This window comes from Branchiostoma lanceolatum, chromosome 15 (assembly GCF_035083965.1).
Source record: "Branchiostoma lanceolatum isolate klBraLanc5 chromosome 15, klBraLanc5.hap2, whole genome shotgun sequence".
Lineage (NCBI taxonomy): Eukaryota > Metazoa > Chordata > Leptocardii > Amphioxiformes > Branchiostomatidae > Branchiostoma > Branchiostoma lanceolatum.
In genome coordinates, this window is record NC_089736.1 from 6815489 (window position 1) to 6836264 (window position 20776).

General features: G+C 42.1%; 1 protein-coding gene across 2 annotated transcripts in view; it reads right to left on the bottom strand.

The window, feature by feature from the left end:
* Nucleotides 1–756: 756 nt before the first annotated feature.
* Nucleotides 757–20776, bottom strand: part of LOC136420750 (solute carrier family 15 member 1-like) — a 30184-nt gene continuing 10164 nt past the window's right edge. The window contains exons 1-23 of one of the 2 annotated variants that reach the window (XM_066407846.1): nucleotides 12995–13160; nucleotides 11117–11207; nucleotides 10632–10773; nucleotides 10063–10176; nucleotides 9778–9877; nucleotides 8966–9056; nucleotides 8550–8627; nucleotides 8203–8285; nucleotides 7761–7844; nucleotides 7215–7304; nucleotides 6909–6953; nucleotides 6655–6690; nucleotides 6380–6468; nucleotides 5969–6050; nucleotides 5439–5579; nucleotides 4881–5048; nucleotides 4441–4487; nucleotides 4030–4179; nucleotides 3696–3813; nucleotides 3005–3136; nucleotides 2224–2331; nucleotides 1676–1771; nucleotides 757–1404 (exon numbers count right to left, since the gene is read on the bottom strand). In XM_066407846.1, coding sequence (XP_066263943.1) covers nucleotides 1333–1404; nucleotides 1676–1771; nucleotides 2224–2331; nucleotides 3005–3136; nucleotides 3696–3813; nucleotides 4030–4179; nucleotides 4441–4487; nucleotides 4881–5048; nucleotides 5439–5579; nucleotides 5969–6050; nucleotides 6380–6468; nucleotides 6655–6690; nucleotides 6909–6953; nucleotides 7215–7304; nucleotides 7761–7844; nucleotides 8203–8285; nucleotides 8550–8627; nucleotides 8966–9056; nucleotides 9778–9877; nucleotides 10063–10176; nucleotides 10632–10773; nucleotides 11117–11207; nucleotides 12995–13015 — 2178 coding nt within the window. In that variant the 5' untranslated portion in view covers nucleotides 13016–13160 and the 3' untranslated portion in view covers nucleotides 757–1332. Of the gene's footprint in view, nucleotides 1405–1675; nucleotides 1772–2223; nucleotides 2332–3004; nucleotides 3137–3695; nucleotides 3814–4029; nucleotides 4180–4440; nucleotides 4488–4880; nucleotides 5049–5438; nucleotides 5580–5968; nucleotides 6051–6379; nucleotides 6469–6654; nucleotides 6691–6908; nucleotides 6954–7214; nucleotides 7305–7760; nucleotides 7845–8202; nucleotides 8286–8549; nucleotides 8628–8965; nucleotides 9057–9777; nucleotides 9878–10062; nucleotides 10177–10631; nucleotides 10774–11116; nucleotides 11208–12994; nucleotides 13161–20776 lie in introns of those variants that run through there. The other variant, XM_066407848.1, reaches the window with a different exon arrangement.

Genomic DNA, 20776 nt, shown 5'->3' on the forward strand with positions numbered 1-20776 from the left:
ATGTGCCGCGTAAAGACAAGCAACGACCCCTATGGAAAGTTTGCAGTAAACTGGCGTAACACTGGTAAAATATTCGCAGTGTGCATACGGTAGGTAATATAATATACAGGATCGAACGTTAGAAAAGAAGTGTTTTTGTGTTCACAAAAATCCCAATTCAAAAGTTATAAAGCTAACGGGAAAGCTTACCTTGGCTCCTTTTGCGACACGAAGTTGTCCCTTTGTAACAATCTTCACTCGATTTATCTTGGACGCGTTGCACACATTTATCTTGAAACAACTCGTTCTTACTCACATAATTACGCCAGATAATAGCGAGAAAAATTGGCGGTCGGTGGCAGCGTTGCCAAGCAACCATGGTGCAATCAAAGGCGCCGATGTCGTTCCTGACTTGTTGTGTTACTAGGATTAATTCCTTTGGAACAGCTACCGTCATATTGTTGGAACTGAAAAGCTCATGTATACCAGTAGCAGTAGGTAATAACATCATGTCAGAGCTTGTTATGGATCTCACATATGATCGTAATTTATTGTATGCACAATGTCCAAGACAAGTTCCCGACGAGGCTCCGTTGAAGACAACTTCCGATTTTTTTAGCTTACCAGTTTCGTATTATATTTTTTTCTTATTATGGGCGCGAACAGGTTTGACTTGGCGTCTAAAATTGACCACACTGTAAAGTTATATACGTATGAAAATATGAAATTTTATCGCAGAAAACGTACCAAGCAAAGAAACTGAAAACTAACAAAAGCAACAATGTAAAGATTTATACACTCAGGTACATGTATGGTAATGACACTTAATCGTAGAAAACTAACAAAGCAAAGAAATGGAAAACTAAATAAAGCAACAATGATATCATTCTTTGGTTCTTATATTGACGTTATGAGTTATAAAAACGTACGTGTTATTCGTAATATCTGTTACTGTGCGGTATATAGAACTATTGATAATAACGCTTTTACTTGTTGTACATCTACTTGTCAATATTTTACAATCTATCTCAAAGATACCGTGCAACGGACCCTACGAAGTCGGTTGTTAGTTTGTTAGACAAATCTTATACAAAAATACATATTATCACTACCAAAACGCAGCTGCCATGGTCATTGAATCGTCTCTTAAACGCTCGAAGTCAAATATTATGATTTTTGGCCCATCACGATAATGATAGGAGTTATCTTGCAAGCTAGTCATAAGCAAATCGCGTACAGGATGATTAGTAACAAAGTTATTGTTTTAAGTATTCCATAGTTTAAACACAAACTCTTAAATCAATGTGTTATATAATCATAGTATACAAAGAATTCAAAAGAAAGCATATGATTTCACTCCATTAATTTAGCTGTCTCTTTTGGTTCTGTTCGGTACTTCGTCATCTCATCTCCATCCTCTTCGTCCTGCAAAGGGTATAGAAAATTCACAAACCGTTAGAATAATAATAATAATCTTTTATTGATCAGAAATTACCCGTGCAATGGCAGCCAGAACTGAATTGCTGCAGGGTTTACAAGCACATAATACACAACAGATACATAAATATGAATCTGTTGTCGCAAGGGTCTGGGCGGCTGCCATTCGGCGCCAGCAGGTGACCTCAATACGACATTCCACATCACGAACGTTGTTTAAGACTTCGTGTATTGCGTATGACAGAAGAGCTATCCCTACCGGCGGTATAACGTTGTACTTGTAGAAGTGGGACATGACGATGAAGATGGCTGTCATCACAGCCATAAGTACAGCAAACATGAAGAACTCCACAGCCTGAAAATTGGCAAAACAACACTGGCTCAATGGCTGTTGTACTGCAAGATATACATGTACATGATTTTGAACGCCGGTAAGTACGAAGCAGGATCACATGGAAATTATTCAAAATGTTCTAGCCGGTGTATGCTACGTGGCTGGACCTTTTAGGGCTCAGAATGTGTTGCTTTCTGATTGCATAACAGTATATTGGACTGATAAGCCAAAGCCGGACACAACTCGATGTTATTGGTCATTGTCGACAACCACGGCCGAACAACAACTGTATACCAGTGCATGTTCTGATTGCTACGGGCTTTGGGATAGCCCTCCAGGTTCATTCATTGTTACACTGGTGGCAGCGGCGAGGGGTGCCTTTTATTTTTCACTAGATCCCATCGCAGAGAAGAGGAGAGAGCTCGCACAGAGACTGCGACAGTGTGGACAGTCCAGTTGTTTGTAATACGTACCTGGTCTTGAATGAGTCGTGACTTCGCCACTACCACAGTGATGAGGTTCCCAAAAGCGATGGTCAGTAGCCACGCCGCTTGCATCACCGCCTTCATGCTTTTCGGTGCCTGGAAACCGACAAATAGACAACTTTTTTTATCATGACTAGCAGTTTTCGGAGCCAACTCTCTCCAGTAACAATTGCCTTTTTTTTCTTAACGAAATAAACGTCAATTGATGGATGACTGTATTTTTTCTTAGTGCAGAGCTAAGATATTTCATAAGTCCCACCCCTTCTACTATCACTTTTTCTTCTCCAAAAACACCATCTCGATTCTCTTCGTAGAAAGTCAATGCCATAAGAAAATAAATCTGACGGAATATGCAGCTGTTCAGTACAAACTTGGTGTGTTACGCCATGAGGCAGTTAACCGGTTATACAATACAATACAATACAAACAAACAAACAATACATATTGGCAAAATGATTTCCTCAGCAACACCAGTAGTTCACTCATGCACAAACAGGGAGATTCTTTCATGTGATGACCCTTAAGCCCCCCTCTCATTGGACCCGCGGCACGCTGGCGGCGTCCCTGCGTCCTAAACTGGATGTGTTACCCTTGACTTAATGATTTTAATATCATTCAAAACGTACAGGTTTGACCAAGAAGACATAAAACACACAAAGCTTTAAAAGATTCGTTTCTTGTCGATGAAATTCGTTGAGTGCTTTGTCAATTCGATCGGCCGCAGTGACGCCGCTAGCGTGCCGCGGGTCCAGTTAGAGGGGGGCTTTACCTGTGAATATGAGAACTCCAGGCCGGTGATAGAGAAGAGCACCTCCCCCACCGTGATCACAAAGTACTGCGGGACCTGCCACAGGATGTTCAACCGGTTGGGCTCAACGTCCGCGAACGTTGTCAAATTCAGCTAGAAATATGGAGAAAGGTACAAGGTCAAGGGAGACCCATAGCCTTTTTGAGGCCGTAGGGGCAGTGGGTAGTTATCAACTGTTTCTAGCGTACGGTATTGAAAGGTGGAGTGAGGAAAGTACCTTTCCCAAGGGCACAACATCGGTAGCATGTCAGGGGATGATATGGAGAAAAACACGTCTTTAAAACGTGCACAAAGTTAAGTCATTGTTATAGTTCACTCTGTCATTTCCTAGTTTTTTCCCAGACTCCTCCTTCTTACATGTATTTGTATACTATTATATCTTATTGTTGAAAAATGCACGTCGTTTAAAGTCCTAATTCTCTTGAGGGCTGAATGTTAGTCAAATCACACAGATGACTCAACTCGTTACTGAATATTGAGTAGAAATATTTAAAAGTTTTACACTTTTCTTCTAAGTGTGAACATCCACTATAAGTATACCCTGTGCAGATACATACTTATATGCATGCAACAACAACTTAGACAACAATGTATATTCTTTATTTGTACAGAAGGAAACCAGAGGCTCCATCTAGCATCCTGTCCCACCGACCTGAGTGCTGCCAAACACGACTATGGTGTATACACCTCCGTTCTTCGCCAAGTAAGTCTGTGATACGTCTATCGTCTGCAAAGACCCGTTTACGTGGTACTGAACTTCAACTTGAAATCTGCGAAGGAAAAAAATGTATGAGTCCACACACTCTATATGATGCTGAGAAAATGTTCATATTTGCATGTGTAAAATTGAGGGTGGTGGAAAGAGCGGTCCAGCTCGGACGGCGGGAAAAAGCGGTTCAGTCTGATTAGGGGGTGGAATCGGTCCGAACGTTTCCACCAACCCGTGTAAAATTGACCAAAGTTTACGCAATTTCTGTTCAACTCACGTTCCGGGTCCCTTGACCACATACTCGGTTGCGGCGTTCTCTGTTACGTTATAGAACATGTGATGTTGGTCTGAGACGTCATGGCTTTGGATTTTCACGTTGACCATTCTGTCGGGAGTCAAGTTTGACGGATCTGACAGGTATATCAATCTAAAGAAAACAATTAGATTAGTAATAGTCTCGGAATACCCAACTGAACATACATAAAGCTACAACCCGAATATTTGTACCTACCTGGTTTAGAAACTATAGGACCATCCATGAATTCAAGAACACACAAAGACACATGAATAACAAATGTGCAAAGGATATATCAAACATTATCTGAAAGGAGTCACTAGTCTTTGAAAATTATAATTCTAAGATAGACCAACAACAACGCTAAATTCTAGTGGAAGATGTCAGTCTTACCTCATCATGGGGTCAGATTTCTCTGGTTTCTTCCCACGGGTAGTGTACTGTAGGAGTTGTGAATAAAGACAATCAAACAAGGAGCATGTTACGCTATGTACAAAGAACACTACATACTTCCTATCAAACCGAGAGAATACTATACTCGTATACCTGCTATACTTGTAACCGCCTCTAAGGCGTTGCCAAAACATAGCCTCCTTCGCAGCGTTTTAGGAGCGCCTACGTTTATTTTGGGGGGGAGCGCTCATTCACGATTTTCAACATGGACAAGGTTCTCTTATGCTGGGGAAGATAGTTTCCTATCTTCCCCAGCATTAAAACTATCTTCCCCAGCATTTAGAGAACCTTGCCCATCCCCTAAAAAATAAACACCGGTGCTCCTATACATCTGCAAAGGGAGCTGGCTAAAACACATCCTTCTTACTGAATGACATTACCGGTTGTGGAGCGGAGAGTTGGGCGTTCTTGTCAGCGACGATGACTGTGTAGATCTTCTGGCTCTCCAGGTCGACAGGGTACGCCGTCAGGTTCTGCACAGGGCCCGAGGAACAGCTGAAGTCCATCGTGTGTTGCCCGACTGGGATGTCTTTCAGCAAAGTTTGGTCCTGCCGGGAACACAGGAAGACATCAGAACGATATTCACACGTGTCATGTACATTTTTACTGTCATAACTTCTTACGTAAGGCACCAGATGGTAAATGCATCTTTAACCTTCTCCCTGCTGCTTGACTCTGGAACCGATAAGGAATTGGGTGCCAAACAGCTTCTTCAGAGTGCTAAAGGTTAAAGGCAATGGAAATACCACGCGTGTCCCGCAAGGTATCGTCTTGGGCCCAGTTCTCTTTCAAATTAGAAGATTCCAGTCACAAATCGGGCAATAAGCCAAATGTGCCTTCCATCGCTCGTCACAACTGCATTACCAAAAGACCAACTGATGCGAAGTTTCGTGGTAACATTTTAGACCTTCATGTAGTCCAGAGTGATTCAGACGTACCATGTAGGGAATAGGGCTCTTGAACTCAGTGGTGAGGCCGTCGATCGGGGGCATGAACACAGGGGTTAAAGAACAACCAGGCGCCATGTTGACAACCCGCAGTCCTGCCGTACCCTCAGCTGGGAGGACTGGTACATAACTCTGTCAAGAAACAACAAGGATGTTTGATTTATACTTATTGATAAGTAATGGTGTAATGATGTGATATACGAAACTCGGTTACTGAAAATTATGGAAAACAAATTGTTTCTCATAATTGAAATTCAGAAGTTAGAGTAAATATCAAATAACCTATTGTATACTTGGCAAATGTATGATGACTGAGAGAGGTACATGTGTCATTAGAAATTCAATCCGAAATTTCTTCGTTTGGCAATGATTTGAGAGAAAGCTGCACTCTGTGTGCTAGGGATGAAATAAACTAGAGATGCCTAAAACTCCAGAGCTACGCGTATATGCTTTCCTGTTTATCAATGTTTATACAAATCACATTATATATTGTATAGTGTATTCATTGACATTGTTGTTACCTGTATTTTCAGCTGAATCAAGCCAGTGATGATGTAGGCTACGGATGAGAGTGCCATCCCTGTACACATCCTCTGTAGCGGGCTGGGGTCCATCAGAAAATGTTACAAACGTCAACAACAACCATCAAAACTAAGACACAGAAATCAAACGAAAAATGACTGGATATCGTTATCAAATCTTGGTCTGTCATAGCTGAACTAAAATATGTTTTCAGCGTGTATGTGCTACTAGAACAACGCAATGTAAAGGCCAACTTTTGTCTTCGTCTAGTGACGTAATTATCAATTATTAATGGATAACAAGTCACTAAATTTGAGAATCTTGGATGTTGACATTTCTCCCTTTTTCTCCCCTTCTAACTTTCTAAGAACGTGATTAAAACAGTTTTTGTGCACAACGTGAGATCACACCTTCTCAAGATCCTGCACTTCTCCAGGAGAGGGTAGATGGCGCCTTGGAAGATGGGGATGAGAATGATGATCAACAGCGGATTCAGAGACTGGGGACAATAAACTATTGTTAGTGTAACTTTGGGACAATACGTTTTGGGCAGAAACAATACAATCATTTTACACAGTACCCAAGGTTTTGGCATTGCGGACAGAAAACTTCCCAAAGAAATTCTGCTGTCCAAGATGCGAGGCTAGGAAATCAGTTTCTTAAAATAGTCAGATTGCCGACGAACCTGTATTTGATCTGGCTGGATCGTCCCTAGCGCTCCCTGCAATGAAAGAGCTAGAGTTGTGATATGTTATGAAAGTAAACTCGAGTCGGGGGAACATGCAAAACAACTGGGCGTGGAGAGATGTTAAATGTGAAGGAGGTGGTATGAAATGTTCTTTTTTGCGGATACTCGCTACTTTTTAAAAGCTCGCTCCCACGATTTATACTACTAATCGTACTATAATCAAAAATTGTTTATTGAAGACTTTTCCATACCGCATCTCCGTCCATCCTGTAGGCTTGTAGTGTCCATCTGGAACCCTTAGAGAGAAAACATGGGGCTGATCAGATTTCGGAACATGACAACACTGATGATCACTGATGATAAAGGAAAACACATTTGCACCGAGGTTTTCCTCACTATGCACTGCCTGTTACGGTATTGTAGACGTTGCTGTAATGGGAGCACAGCATTAAGTGGCATCGTGTGGCTCAATCGGTAGGGTGTTTCGCAGACTTCAAAAATTGCAAACTTCAGAATTTGGCGTGCAGTTCTATGATTCGACGATAGATGACGCTCACCTGCTGACTGAAAAGTGTCCAGTAGATGGGCAGAGGCAGGAACATGATCATCACGTGCAGGACCAGCTTGATGTCACCGACCAGACGTGGCTAAAACGAGTGAGGGAGATCATTTCTGTATATACAAATGATCAAGATACACGAAACTATCATTCTAAGGTACTGGACGAGATCGAGAAGTCACGGGTTCGATTCCTGGCTAGACTCTGTGTCCTTGGCAAAGGCACTTCACACGACTTTCCTAACTCGCCTCACAAATGGATACTTGACTTCGACTGGGGAGGGAAAAGGCGGTAGGAGGAGAGGGATAGTCTCTGCCTTCCAATACCGTGTCCTAGACACAATGGATGACAACCCTCTGCCTCTATGGCCTCAAAAAGGCTATGGGACTACCTCCTTGCATTACCTTATTTATCTGTTGGTCAGGTCATATATAAACAAATTAACGTCGGAACAGGAATTGGCTTTATTCTTTCATTGCCTTGGTCCGTGTGGAAATACCTTGCTGTTATGCTTTTACGGTGAAAATAATGATCCAACACTCACGGAGTAGATGTTGGTATCACAGTAGTCCATCCAATGGTCACGTGACTCGCCTTTGCTCCGATTGCAACGGTTTTTGATAGCGTTCTGAGGACAAAAAGTGTTCATTTACAATCCTGGTTTAACAACAAATGCATACTTCAATGTACAATGTCACGAATGACACGGCCGTAGAGAGAGTAGGGTGGGGATGTTGTGAGTGCATTTTTTTCAGATCAACTTTCTTTTTATCATTCATCGTTTTCCTCTACCGTTTATACACACACTCACACACACCCCCCCCACACACACACACACACAAACACACACACACACTCCAATAATCATTTGGAGTCCATCATTTGCAAGTTGAGTGCGTCACGACACCAGCAAAAGCTGCCTGTGTCCCACGTGTATTGCACTGTTGCAATTCCAATAAAATAAAATCAAAAAGAGAGATACTTACAACCATTGCCTTGGTCACCAGAACCAACAAGTTCCCAGCAGCCGGCCTCTTCTTGTAGCTGTACGTCCCCAGAACAAATAGAACTACACGGCGATTCAAAGACGAAAGGCTGATATATGTTTATCTTTTTTTTCAGTCGCTATATCAAAAATCATCACGTTATGATCTGTCCTTTCTCCATCGCCTGAGCTTACGTATAGTCTACAGTAAAAAGACACACGCTCACACTCAGAGACATTTCTTTCTTCATTTTTTACAAATTTTACCCAAAGAAATCATACATTTTTTAATATCTTATAGAACCATTTGTATCAATGAAACTTTGTGGTTGGAACTGTTTCCATTACCTGTTCCGAGCGTCATGACTACGAGAGGCACGCCAAACGCCAACGCGAAGCAGTCGTGCCCAAAACACTGCACATCATCTGTAGGACATGTACAAACATGAATGAAGATGTGATGAAGATACATTGTTTTATTGTTCTGAGTTATTCTGAGTTGTTTGTATGATTTACTACTCCTATGTTTGATAGTTACATCTTTATGTTATATCATTGTGAATGTATTATTCATTCAGTGTATGCTAAGAATATATATTATTTAAATCCTGATTTGTTATGATTTTGTAAGGGTTCCCTTGGTAATAAGTTACTTAGTTAACTGAAGGGACCACCCTAAAGATTCATAGATAGATGTTCTTTTTATGTTTAAAATTTTGTTAAAAATACTACCGTTTACAGTAGTTAAAAGTGAAAGTGCTCACTTCTCAGAACAGGGGTGATCAGCTGAGACAGGAACGCGCCAATGTTGATGGCGAGGTAAAACAGAGAGAAGAAAACGCCCAATTGTTTTGCCTGTTTTGAGGAAAAAATAAAAAGAACAAGTACGTCATTTTATTGGAATTACTCATACAAATGGTTCTTTGTACAGTTCATATCTTACGATGTTTTTCCCTATTCATTCTACACCAATTGTTTTGATACGCAAATTTTCTGAAGTCAAATGATAAGCAAACGCTACCAACCCATTTTCTAATATTTGTATTTGTCCTTGCTTTGCTTTGCTTTGCTTGGTACATTTGCATTTCGTTCTTTTCTTCGTCTTCACCTAATCATGTAACGTTATATCTTTGTATGAAGGTCCATCTGTGATCTGTGACGATAATGTAGAGGAGTGAAAGAGGCAATTTACATTGGGCCCATCGATCATCCCTCGACAGAGACGGGGGCCGACACAGACTGTTGGTCACCTTTGACCCGTTGCTGACGTCACACTTCCGCTAAGGTCACGTGACATAGGCTTCAGGTCAAAGTAACTTGAAAAGGATCAGAGGACTAGTCGAAAGCTTGTTGGTAAGCGCTTTACCGCGTGTAGGAAGTTAACGTGTCAATCATTTCTACTATGTATATCTTTGGTACGCCAAAAATAGTTACTCAAGCAACTGGATAAAATTTTGAAACAGTCACTGGCGAATGACAGCGGATGCTGTCTGAAACGTCTGACTGTTTACTACCTGGATATCTAACCTTCATCAACGTATATCTTTGGTAACTTGATGGCAACTTCAGACCCTACCTGTCCCTCCTTGAACTGGTCCCCGCCGAATGAGGAGACGCAGGGTTTCCGCCCTCCGATACCCACGGACAGCAGCGCCAGTCCTATCATAGCGACCGGTCTGAACAATGCAAGCAAAGAACAGGCAGACATTATGACCTGATGGCTGAAACGTCATCCCTGTGATGTCATAGGTTGGAAATCGCCCTTTTTTGCCCTATTGAATCCTACTGGACGTAGTTTGGGGAAAAGTTTCTCTAATAACATAATCACTGTATCATGCTATTGAAAAAAAATTCTACTCACGCTTTTGCCTGTGCAATTCCCCCAGGAATGGGGTAGGGGGTGCGTCCAATCAGCCCGGACATGGTGAACATCACGTGACCGAGGCAGTACACAATCGACAGGCCAATAATCGAGCTGTACGGAACAGACATGGTGGTCAGGAAGGAAAAAAAGCCGTGCACCGCTCCGAGTGACAGCAGAAAACAAGGAATCTGGGATCCCATACCTCCGTGAAATATGAGTTTTTGCGAATTTCTTGTTTTATTCAACATTGTGAATTGCTCGCTAATTATGTCTGAACTTTTCTGCCCTCTTGTGGGACTTCAGACCTAGGCCAACCCTACGGCGCCAACTTTTGACCCGAGCTAAACCAGCCTTCCAGCTACACCGGACCAGCGGGAACAAACTTGTACATACACAAAGGCAAACAAACAGACCGAAAACAATGCGTCCGTTTTCACGGAGGTAATGACAAAAATCGTACTTCTTTCCAAGGGTCTTCTACAGCTATTTAAGTAAATTCAAGTGGAATAAGCCAAGATATAAAGTTATAAGCATGTGCTGCATATATAACATTGTAACGTCCATACCGATACTTTCCTTGCCAGCTGTCGGCCAAGATGGCGCCCAGGATGGGAGTGAAGTAAGTGGCGAACTTGAAGGCGTGAAAGATGGCGGTGGTGGTGTCGTCATCAAAGGAGAGGGACTCCAGAAGGAACAGCGTCAACACGGCTACACGGCAAATCAATGACATTCAGTACAAAGGACAGGGGTATAAGTCTTGTTGGTTTCCCATTCAGCACCAGGGACAGAAACACACACACACACACACACACACACACACACCACACACACACACACATACACGAACCTTTGAATGAACTTTCAACACACCTCAACCGGTCAACCCTGTCATTTAGCACTCTCTAATTGATACCGGTTCCAATTAACAAGTGGTTAAGTGCCATTCAAACCGGACATGCGACGTAATTATGATCGAGTATCGTTATCTACTAAGTACATAGTAGTGCACACCATGCTGTATATTGTGTTGTATATCTGAAAGAACGCCAACCTTGGTTCCCATAGTAGGAGAACCTCTCCATGAACTCGAAGGTCCAGATGAAGCCGATGGACTTCGGGATTCCTCGGAACCTGTCCCGAAACTGCAAGGTAAAAAAAGAAGAACTTTGATTGGTTCCTAAACGGCTTGTCTCTCTTGGCAGTTGGCACCCCCAACAGCCGCACCTTACATCTGCTTGGAGATTTACGAGTTATCAAAGGGCGTCAATTCAATAAGAAGGTTGGTCTCCTGGATACCAGTTCATGATTATTTGTCCAATCACACTCAACAAAACCGGCCCGAAATAAAACTTGTTGCGAAACAAACATGTTATGGATATAACTGCAATTGAGGTGATAATACGAATTGCCACCACAAAAGACTCTAGACGCTATATGTCATATATATACATATGATACGCCCATACTTCAGTGTGACGAGCAATACCATATTCGTAAATCAAACCTCTTCCCGTTTGTTTGAGGACAGTGAGGAAGTCTATACATCGCTAAAGTTCAAGAGGAATGGCCCCAATAACAACATCCGTTTACTTGCGCCAACAAAGAAGGTTGTTGAATATGTCCAACCTTGACAGTATATACACCTTCCCGATATCCGGTATGAATGTATATTCGTACAGTCGTGCGTCAATGCTGATATAAAATGTTTTTTTTGTTTTTATCTCGCACAAAAACAAAAAATATGTTACGGCACAAACCACACAAAAGATATATCTATGTATTAATCTATATAGATATGAACACACAAATTTGAAATGAACCACCTTGACTTTGGATATGGATGAATCATGGATAATTTAACGTATCACTTACACTACTAATTCTAAGGAATATATATAACTTTATAGCACGACAACTGTACCAGGTACAAAGTATGGTATCTACTGGTACGTAACTACAGTTCTATCTACCTAATGCAATATGACAGGCTTGCGGAAACACAATGGGGTGATCCTGGCCACATCTGGTTCTTGTTATTAGACGATGACGTTGAGGAAAGACCGTGCAGGGAAACAGGGGTTAGTACGTCATACCTTCACACGCAACTTCTGGACCTGGTATCTTCTGCCCAAATAGGTTTGGATACCAGACTATCTTGTACGGCTTATATGTATCAAGCGATCGCTGTATTCGGTCTATACTAGTGGAGGCAGTTGTAATGGACACCGGTAACTAGAAGTCACAACTCGGCCCACAGATGTTTACAAATACTAACGCTACGTGACAAGTACTTCCCAGGAGGTCCCCTCCCGGGGTTTGGGGAGAAACACCAGCGAGTGGTTTTGGGGGGAATTCGATAAGCATTCCATCAAATTATTCCAATCTATCGAGGGTACATAACAACTTTGAGCAATATGGGACAGGCATTTCACTGACACCGAAAAACAGGCAAGTTTAGGAGACGCAACGACAGGTTATGATTATACTCCGTCAAAACAACAGAGGCTGTCAAACATTTTGCACAGCTTGTCGATGGAGTTGAGAGTTAATAATTGAGTATCCTTGATCTGACTGGCCTTGACAACCAAATCGTTCTTCGGACTAATTAGTGACCCATTAGTCAAGCTCATGGGCGTCAAGCCCCTACTGAACTAACCTTGACCCAAAGCTTCTTATTTCAAGTTTGGTCCCTGTAGGCTGTACGACCTTCAATACAGAGTAACAAACACAGGGCATATGCACGTCCAAAAGAATTTAAAGATTCTGCTAAAACCGTTGGAGCAAGTTTTACAGGCATGGGTTCGTATAATTTGTGAATAAAACATGGCGAAGGGTGAAGCTAGCAAACTTCCTTGTGATTGTGATACGCCCACCAGCACTCTGTCACTTGATCACCGCCAAAGTTTGTTTGGAAGTCAAAACAACTTACCGAGCTGGTCTCCTCTGCCATGATGGTAAATCACCGAACCGAACGGGTTGGAGTCGTCGGGAGTTAGGCGTTGAACGCCCGGTGTCCTACCATAGATTCTAACGGTACTGTGAACAGTAAGCAGTGCGGGGTCAGTCTGTTGTGATTGGTGACCCTGTGGACTTCCAAGAACTTCGCCGCCCCTAGCCCAGCGGGCTGTCTGACATGGTGGATCACGTGATCTCTGAATCAGTAGTTCCTTGGCACAACAGTTAATCTCAAAGCAGATGTTGGGAGGTATATTGTTACATTTTCCTAGCTGCGCGTTTCTGTTACAAACTGACTAAAAAGACTGCTAAAGTAGGTAGCTGTTACACTGTAGTTTATTCGCTGTGGAAAAGGTACCAATTGAAAAAAACGTTTTCTCGTGTAAAAAGCCTTAAAAGCTAGGACAGACACCACAGGTGGTTTCATCTCAAGTCAGATACGTAAACTACTCTCACCAGTCTCGGGACGTTTTCATTGTTTTTATTGGAAGTCATAAAGAACGTCCGGATAGCTGTCTTGATATACACAGTATATGACTATGGTGTACACGAAGAAAGTGCTCTTAATAGGACATGTAGGAAGTGGCCTATTGTGGTTTAAAGGTGCTGTGTCATCATGACTAACATGTCCTCTGTGACTTCCTCCGGATGTCATCCGCAAAGGCTACGGGGTGGGGATAAAGACTATCTATAGCAAAGTTTCTAATACATCCTTAATGGCAATGTCATGTCACTGATAGTTTATTGTTTATTGTTAAAACGACATCCATCCGGTGAATTGCACAGGTGCACTTCGCTACTCTTCCTGGAGTCATATACATGATAGTGTTTTCCCAATGGTACATAATAATTTGGAATAGTAATGGCCGACTGTGTTCCTTATTGTACCCTGAAGACAAAACGTATGTCACTATAAATGGAACATACTGCATGTAATTGACTTCGCCAAGAAGTCTATGTTTTGATGCTTGTCTGTGTGTCTGTTAGTGAACAGAATAAGTCGAGAACGCCTGGATGGATTGTTGTCGTATTTGGTGTGTTGATGTGTATGTGGGAAATCTCAAGATGGTTAGATTTTGGGCGAAGTACTTTGCATAATTAACGAGAAAAGTGTAAAAATGTGTTATATTGTATGCTTGAGTATATGTTCTGGCTGGGACGTGTGGCGGTGTTGTTTCGAGGGGTCAAGGATAAGTGGTAGGGATCGTAGGGGTGGTAGTTGTCATGTGGGAGGCAGGAAACTTAATAGTTGCTGAGACAAATTGGCTTGTCACTCAAGGCAGTGGTATGAGAAAGGTAGCAGCATAGCAGAAAGTGGTGTGGAATTTGGCGGAAGCAGACCAAAATTGGATATATAGTGCCTTACGGAAGAACAATCAGTAGTCGTGTGTCACAGCATGGGGATAGGACGGTGTTCAGGGTAGGTGAGTTAACCATGTTATATAGGGAAGGAAGAGGTGATTTATTAGTGTACCTCATACTGTATGGTGTACATAAAGTATGGATACGTATTGCTGAAGAAGTATTTGATGAAGGGTGGATGTAATATAAATAGATATCAACTATGCAAATGAAGACCTCATTTGCATAATTAATGAGAAAATACTATAACTCAAGGTGGGCTTAATGGATGGTCATGATTTTTGGTATGTAGATAGCTTACGTGATGCTTTGTATGATTGGATAATGATTATGCAAATCAGATTCTTATTTGCATAATTAATTAGGTAATTTTAAAAACCCGCTGTGTTCCATGATATGACTATTCAAATATGTGACATTTGTAACCGAGGAAGATAGGAATTTTGACAGATAGAAAATATGCAAATGTCGTCCTAATTTGCATAATTAATGAGAAACTACTATAATTCCATACTAGTAAATGACGGACGGCAATTTCATACTTGTGGCATATGGAAGTTGTGTGAATGTGGACACCATTGAATCAATTATGCTGATAAGGACCTCATTAGCATAATTGATAAATGTTAGCATAACATTCTTTGTTAAGCTCATACTTTGGACAAATTATGTTATTTGGGTGAAGACGATCACCTGGTATGATTTATAATTGATGAGAAACACTCCTAATACGTTAGTCATATTTAGGTTAAAATCATTTGGCGAATTAAGGTATGAGGTCGTAGAACTCTTGTTTTAGCCTGCAATAGTGACACAAATTGTAAGGTGTCGCTGCCTCAACTATGTCAAAACCTACGGAGGTAGCGTTGTAAAGCCCCCGTCACAAATAAGAAATTCAGCTCGGCTGACGTGTTACATGTGCATTTTCGGCATAAGTACGGCCGACGTTCTGTCGATTACGCGGGCTTCGGGCGATTTTTCAAAAGTTGATCCAAATATTGGCCTTTTACCAGGTTAGTCGATTCTGACTTCGTCCATGTCCAATAAATGGTGCCGTCTCATGGGGGATTTTTAGTTTTTAGTGTTCGACGGACGTCTTAACACCCGAGATTTTAATACGGTCGACGCTCGGGCGATTTTGAAATTCGGCGAGCTTCGGGCGATCTACAAATTCGGCCAACGCTAGGCGACGCCGGCTTAAGGGCCCGGTCACGGTCGTCGTACGATCGCCAAACTGTGTCGTGCACGTGTCATACAAAATCTAGCTGTCTTGTTACCGAAAATCCTATCTTCTGTCCTTGTGTGATGGGTTCTGTCACAGTCTGCTTTAAAATCGCACGACACCAAAATCATACGACGTCCTATGTGACGAAGCCTTGATAGGAAATGTAATCTAGTTCGCATGTAGAAAATCGTGTAGTGATTAAACTAAAACAAACTGATCATCCTCATGACACGAATCATGTCGCAAGTTAACTAACCCAAATTTAAAGTTATGCATTGCTAACGCATCAACCGTACCTTACGTCATGTACGTACACCATCACAAATCATCTTTGTAAACTGTACAAGTCATTTGACACAAAACGAAAACACTTCTTGTGAAATAACGCGCGGACTTTTGAGACGGGCGGCCCCTAATCGCACCCATCATGCGATGAAATCCATGTGCATATTTGACATGATCACCCTTCATGGAAAAATAATCTTCCTTTTTTAAAGATCATCGGGGAATTCTCCAGTCAGAGACTAAATTTCAGCTCTCGTCCTTTGAGTCTGTACTTATGAATACAGTAATAGATCCTTGGAATCCTGGTTGATTTAATCTTCCTAGGGTCACGTAAGCTGCTTCTCGGTCAACCAACCGAAAACGTTATATTTTAAACCTTTCAGTGTGGAAATGAGAGAGTTGAGGCCTAGAAAAATTATGTTGTGTTTCCGATTAGGCCATTTTGATTTGATTATCTGGATGACATACTCCGGGGACCCCAAAACTGATGCGAGCGTGCGAATAAAAAAAGTTTGGCAGAAAAAAGTTGCCTTCATTATGAAATCTACGTGGTCAGAAAGGATGAACAAAATCTAAAATACACAGTATGGTGTACTGAACAATACATTCTTCATTTTTGTTCTTACACATCTTCTTGGAAATGACTTCGGCATTCTACATAAGTATTCGTTTTCCGAAATATTTGTGGGCAATTTATAGCATATCTTTTCTAATTTTGCAGCTGCTTTGTACAATTTACAGTATGGCCGAAAACTTTTGTGTTGTTGAAAACGGACATCAGTGCATCTGCTTGTCAAATCTCATAAATATTTAGAATATTTTGACTTTTTTTTGGTTCAAAAGATTTAAAAACAAACTGAACCAAAATATTCAACGTGACATGTTTGTTTCGGCTAGTACCAAATGATAAATTGTAGCAAGAGTTCTTAAGACTTTTTGTAGGTACAGAACATTGATATTCCCAACTTTTGATCGCAAAGCTTAACATAGATTAGATAGAAATGCTACATTTTCAACTAAGAACATGTTATTCCTACCACAAAGTCAAAGATGAAAACCTAACAGAATAGTCCAAGCTAGCTAGTCCATTGTCACTGTAGCGCTCCCGTCTCGCATTGACACCATATCAAAGTTTGTTACATTTGCATGCTTTTTGCTTCTTTTCAACACGTAGACCACATACAATATGCAGTATATATAGTGAAACCCCGCTTTAAAAGGTGCACGTTTTATATAACGTCCTTGGCATAGGTGATAAGTGCACGGTACCGCACACACTGACCATCACGACCCATCACAGTGCATTTCCCTGATTGCTCCCATGTTTTCTGTGTGGCCGAACTGCAGCGACCTTCTCTGGTTATATCCAACCGAGTGGTTCACTCCATTAGGTCACAATCGACTGGCCTTCTTTGATTCGCATCTCAATTTTAGACTCGGGCAGCACTTAGGAAAATAAGAGGACGCCACATCTTTATCAAACGAACCTGCTACGTGTCCGGACTACGTGAATAGACGTGGAGCAAAGTTGGGTGCCAGACTGATCGCGGGCCGGCAGCCAACATTCTTCGGTAGTCCAAGGCAGTATGCCCGCCGATCTAAATTAGCGCTCCGGGAGAGTTGTAGCCCGAGGGAGTTCACTAGGGCCAACTAAAACTCCCGTTGAGCAAAGTTGGCGGTGCTCTGGGTGCCAGACTGATCGCGGGCCGGCAGCAACACTCTTCGGCGGACCAAGACAGTATATGCCCGCCGATCTGAATTAGCGCTCCGGGAGAGTTGTATCCAGAGGGAATTCGCTTGGGCTGACGCCTAAAATCCTCTCCAAGCAGAGGAGGGGTTTCGGCTGGTTTCTGACGTGTTTCTAGGCGTTTTTGACGGGTTTTCTACTTCCATTGGACAAAAAAAATGACAAAGTAGAAAGCCCGACAAAAACGTCTAGAAACACGTCAAAAACCAACCGAATCGCCTCCTATGCTTGGAGAGTACACTAAAACTCCCCGGAGATCGACGGGCGTACTGCCTTCAACCGCCGAAGAAACCGGATGTCGGCCCGCGTTAAATTAGTCTGGTAAGCGGGGAGGAAACAATGGGGCTTCCAGCCGTAGATCATTCACAGCAGATCCACCTTCGTATAATGATCTTGAAATCAATGGCTATTCCAAAAATATACGGAAACATACAAAAACACAAACAGATCTCGACGGACAGAGAGACACAAATAGACGGACAGACAGACACAGATAGACAGACAGATCGAAATCAATACCACTATTTTCACTGAGGTATCAACCACGCGTGCAAATGAACTCTGGGACAAGAATGCCTCATTGCACTCACCGAAATTTTGACTAGAAAAGACACTTATTTTCAGCCAGATAATCCACTACACTTCCATCGTCCATTTATTCAACAGGTTACACCCCTTGTGATCTATCTATTGGCTCTGTATACTCGCGGAAAACCAACCGTGAAACCGGCTATTCCGTTGTGTGAAGCAAAGTACACTAGTGTCAGTGAACCCAACGACACCGCTTCTAATGCTGAACCCAACGAGATATTATTCTCTAGTATTAAGGTACCAACACAAGCATTAAGAAGCCATGATCGTTGTATTTCACAACTTTCTATCACAAAGGGAAAGGAAAAACAGAAAACGTGCTGCGACCTTTGTGACCTCTCCCATTAGACATAACCTTGAAAGTGAACGAGAAAACCATATCGCCATTAGTGTCGCTTTTGTATCACTCACCCTGCTAATGGTATCAATCACACCTTTTATTGCCTGTTAATGGTGTCACTGTGACCTTCTAAGGTGAAGAACAGTGGCAGCTTTCATGTACGCACAGATATTCTATCGAAGGCTTTTCATGCTTTATGCAAAAGAAGAAGAAAGCTTTAGAGTTTTCAATCCTGTCAAATCTTATTTGTTACCGGGTCCCGCGTTGATTTTAAGGCCGGGTTAAAATGATCTTAGGTATTGTCATCCCATGAATACCACACCCACATTGCACACATTTTTAGAACTAACGTGCTACAAACACATATCGCCATTACTGTCGCCTTTGTATCACCCACCCTGCTAATGGTATCAATCACACCTTTTATTGCCTGTTAATGGTGTCACTGTGACCTTCTGCGGTGAAGAACTATGACAGCTGTGATGAATGCGCCAATATTGTGTTGAAGGCTTAATGCTAATACCAATGCTAATACCAATGCTAAGCTTAATGCTAAAGACGAAGAGGATTCAGTTATCAATTCTGTCATATCTTGAGATATTAGGTATTATGATCCCATAAATACCACACCCACACACACAGATGTTACATTTTTCACAGAAATCACACTTACGAATTCCAGGAACTAATTAGAGTGTTGTGTTGGGTTGACCTTATAAGACGATAGGAAGAATTTGGTGGATAAAATATCAATGACTACAGGCCGCGGTGCTAAAACGCTAAAACCACCCACAAAGTCGGAGGTAATTTGAAGATTTGACGGGAACTGATACGCGCCGGCTCATTCTATCAGCGAGCTGAAATTGGGAATCAGACGGACGCTGAGTTAGATCCACCGCCGCAATTACGCCATATTCTGGCGGGGAATACAGTGCTGTCTTTTCCGTTGGCGGAACTAACCAAAGGTAACAGGTATTCTATTTTCTAATGTCCTGTCTAACACAGTGTTGTCGTGACTTAAAATGATGTTGAAGTATCTGAAGATGAAGCTACATTGCATTTTAACATGATGTCTAGGGGGCAATGCCTTCATTCTGCTTTACGGGCGAGTAATCATGTTTTTCAGAACGACTAGTGGGGCACGTGCAAGAACTGAAAAAGAAACAAATGCTACCGGACTGAACCGGAGGTCTTTCAAAAGATGAAACTTTTTAAAGTAGTAGAGACTATGGCTAAGCAGTCAGTGCCAACCGCAATGAAATAAATGTGCATTCAATAAAACGCTCTCGCTATCCCTCGGAGTTACCACCGCTCCTTGTCGTTGCCAAGAGCAATACGTTCTTTACAACTCAGGGTCAGGGATAAAAACTACGCCGAACAAATTACTTACAATATTGATAGCTTCACTTAATATTTTCATGCCAGGATCAAGATGGCACTAGCTTACTGAAAGAATTGAGGCGTAAAGTGCAAGACGTCAACGGCCCCAAGCGTCAAGCTTCCCGGTACGAAATTGAATTTTTGCGTGAGGGTCACTAGAGGTTCTGCTTCAGGACCCGTTCTTGATGTATTAGAGCATACGTTTGGAGACGGTGAAAATGTAATGAGCTTTTGTCGCTAGAGAGGATGATGTAAGGGATGTACAGTGAGTGCTTGAGATGCGAGAAGCTCATCGGCGGTTCAAAACGTGTGCCATGCACTGATCTTTCACAAACTTGGGTTATGGATTTGAATAGTACAACCCTCACCAGTGGGATGGCAGTTAAATCTTTATGTAAGACTTCCATCCCACTTGCACCAACGAGGTAACTTGTGATAGATATAACGTCATGAATGTCTAGTGAAGACCTGGGCGTAGTGTACTCACTTGTCTGGATATAGCGTTGGGGGTGGGGGGTGATTTCAATAACAAAACCATTTCCTGATATGAGTGTCCAGGCTTATCCATATCAGAGGATACGAAGTGTAAAAATCACATAGGATGAATGAAACGCCACCGGAATGTAAGCACATCATACGGTCGTTTTCGCATACATAGTTATGATCTATCGTCTATAATTTCAATATACTTCTGTCTGAAAGGAAATCGTTTGCGCGAGGGATTCTGATAATCTCCAAGCAGATCGAGGGCTGGCTGAAGATTCTGGCTGGCTGACACGATTTTGCTCCCGTGGAGATCTGCTTGGAGATTAGGATTCTGAAGCAA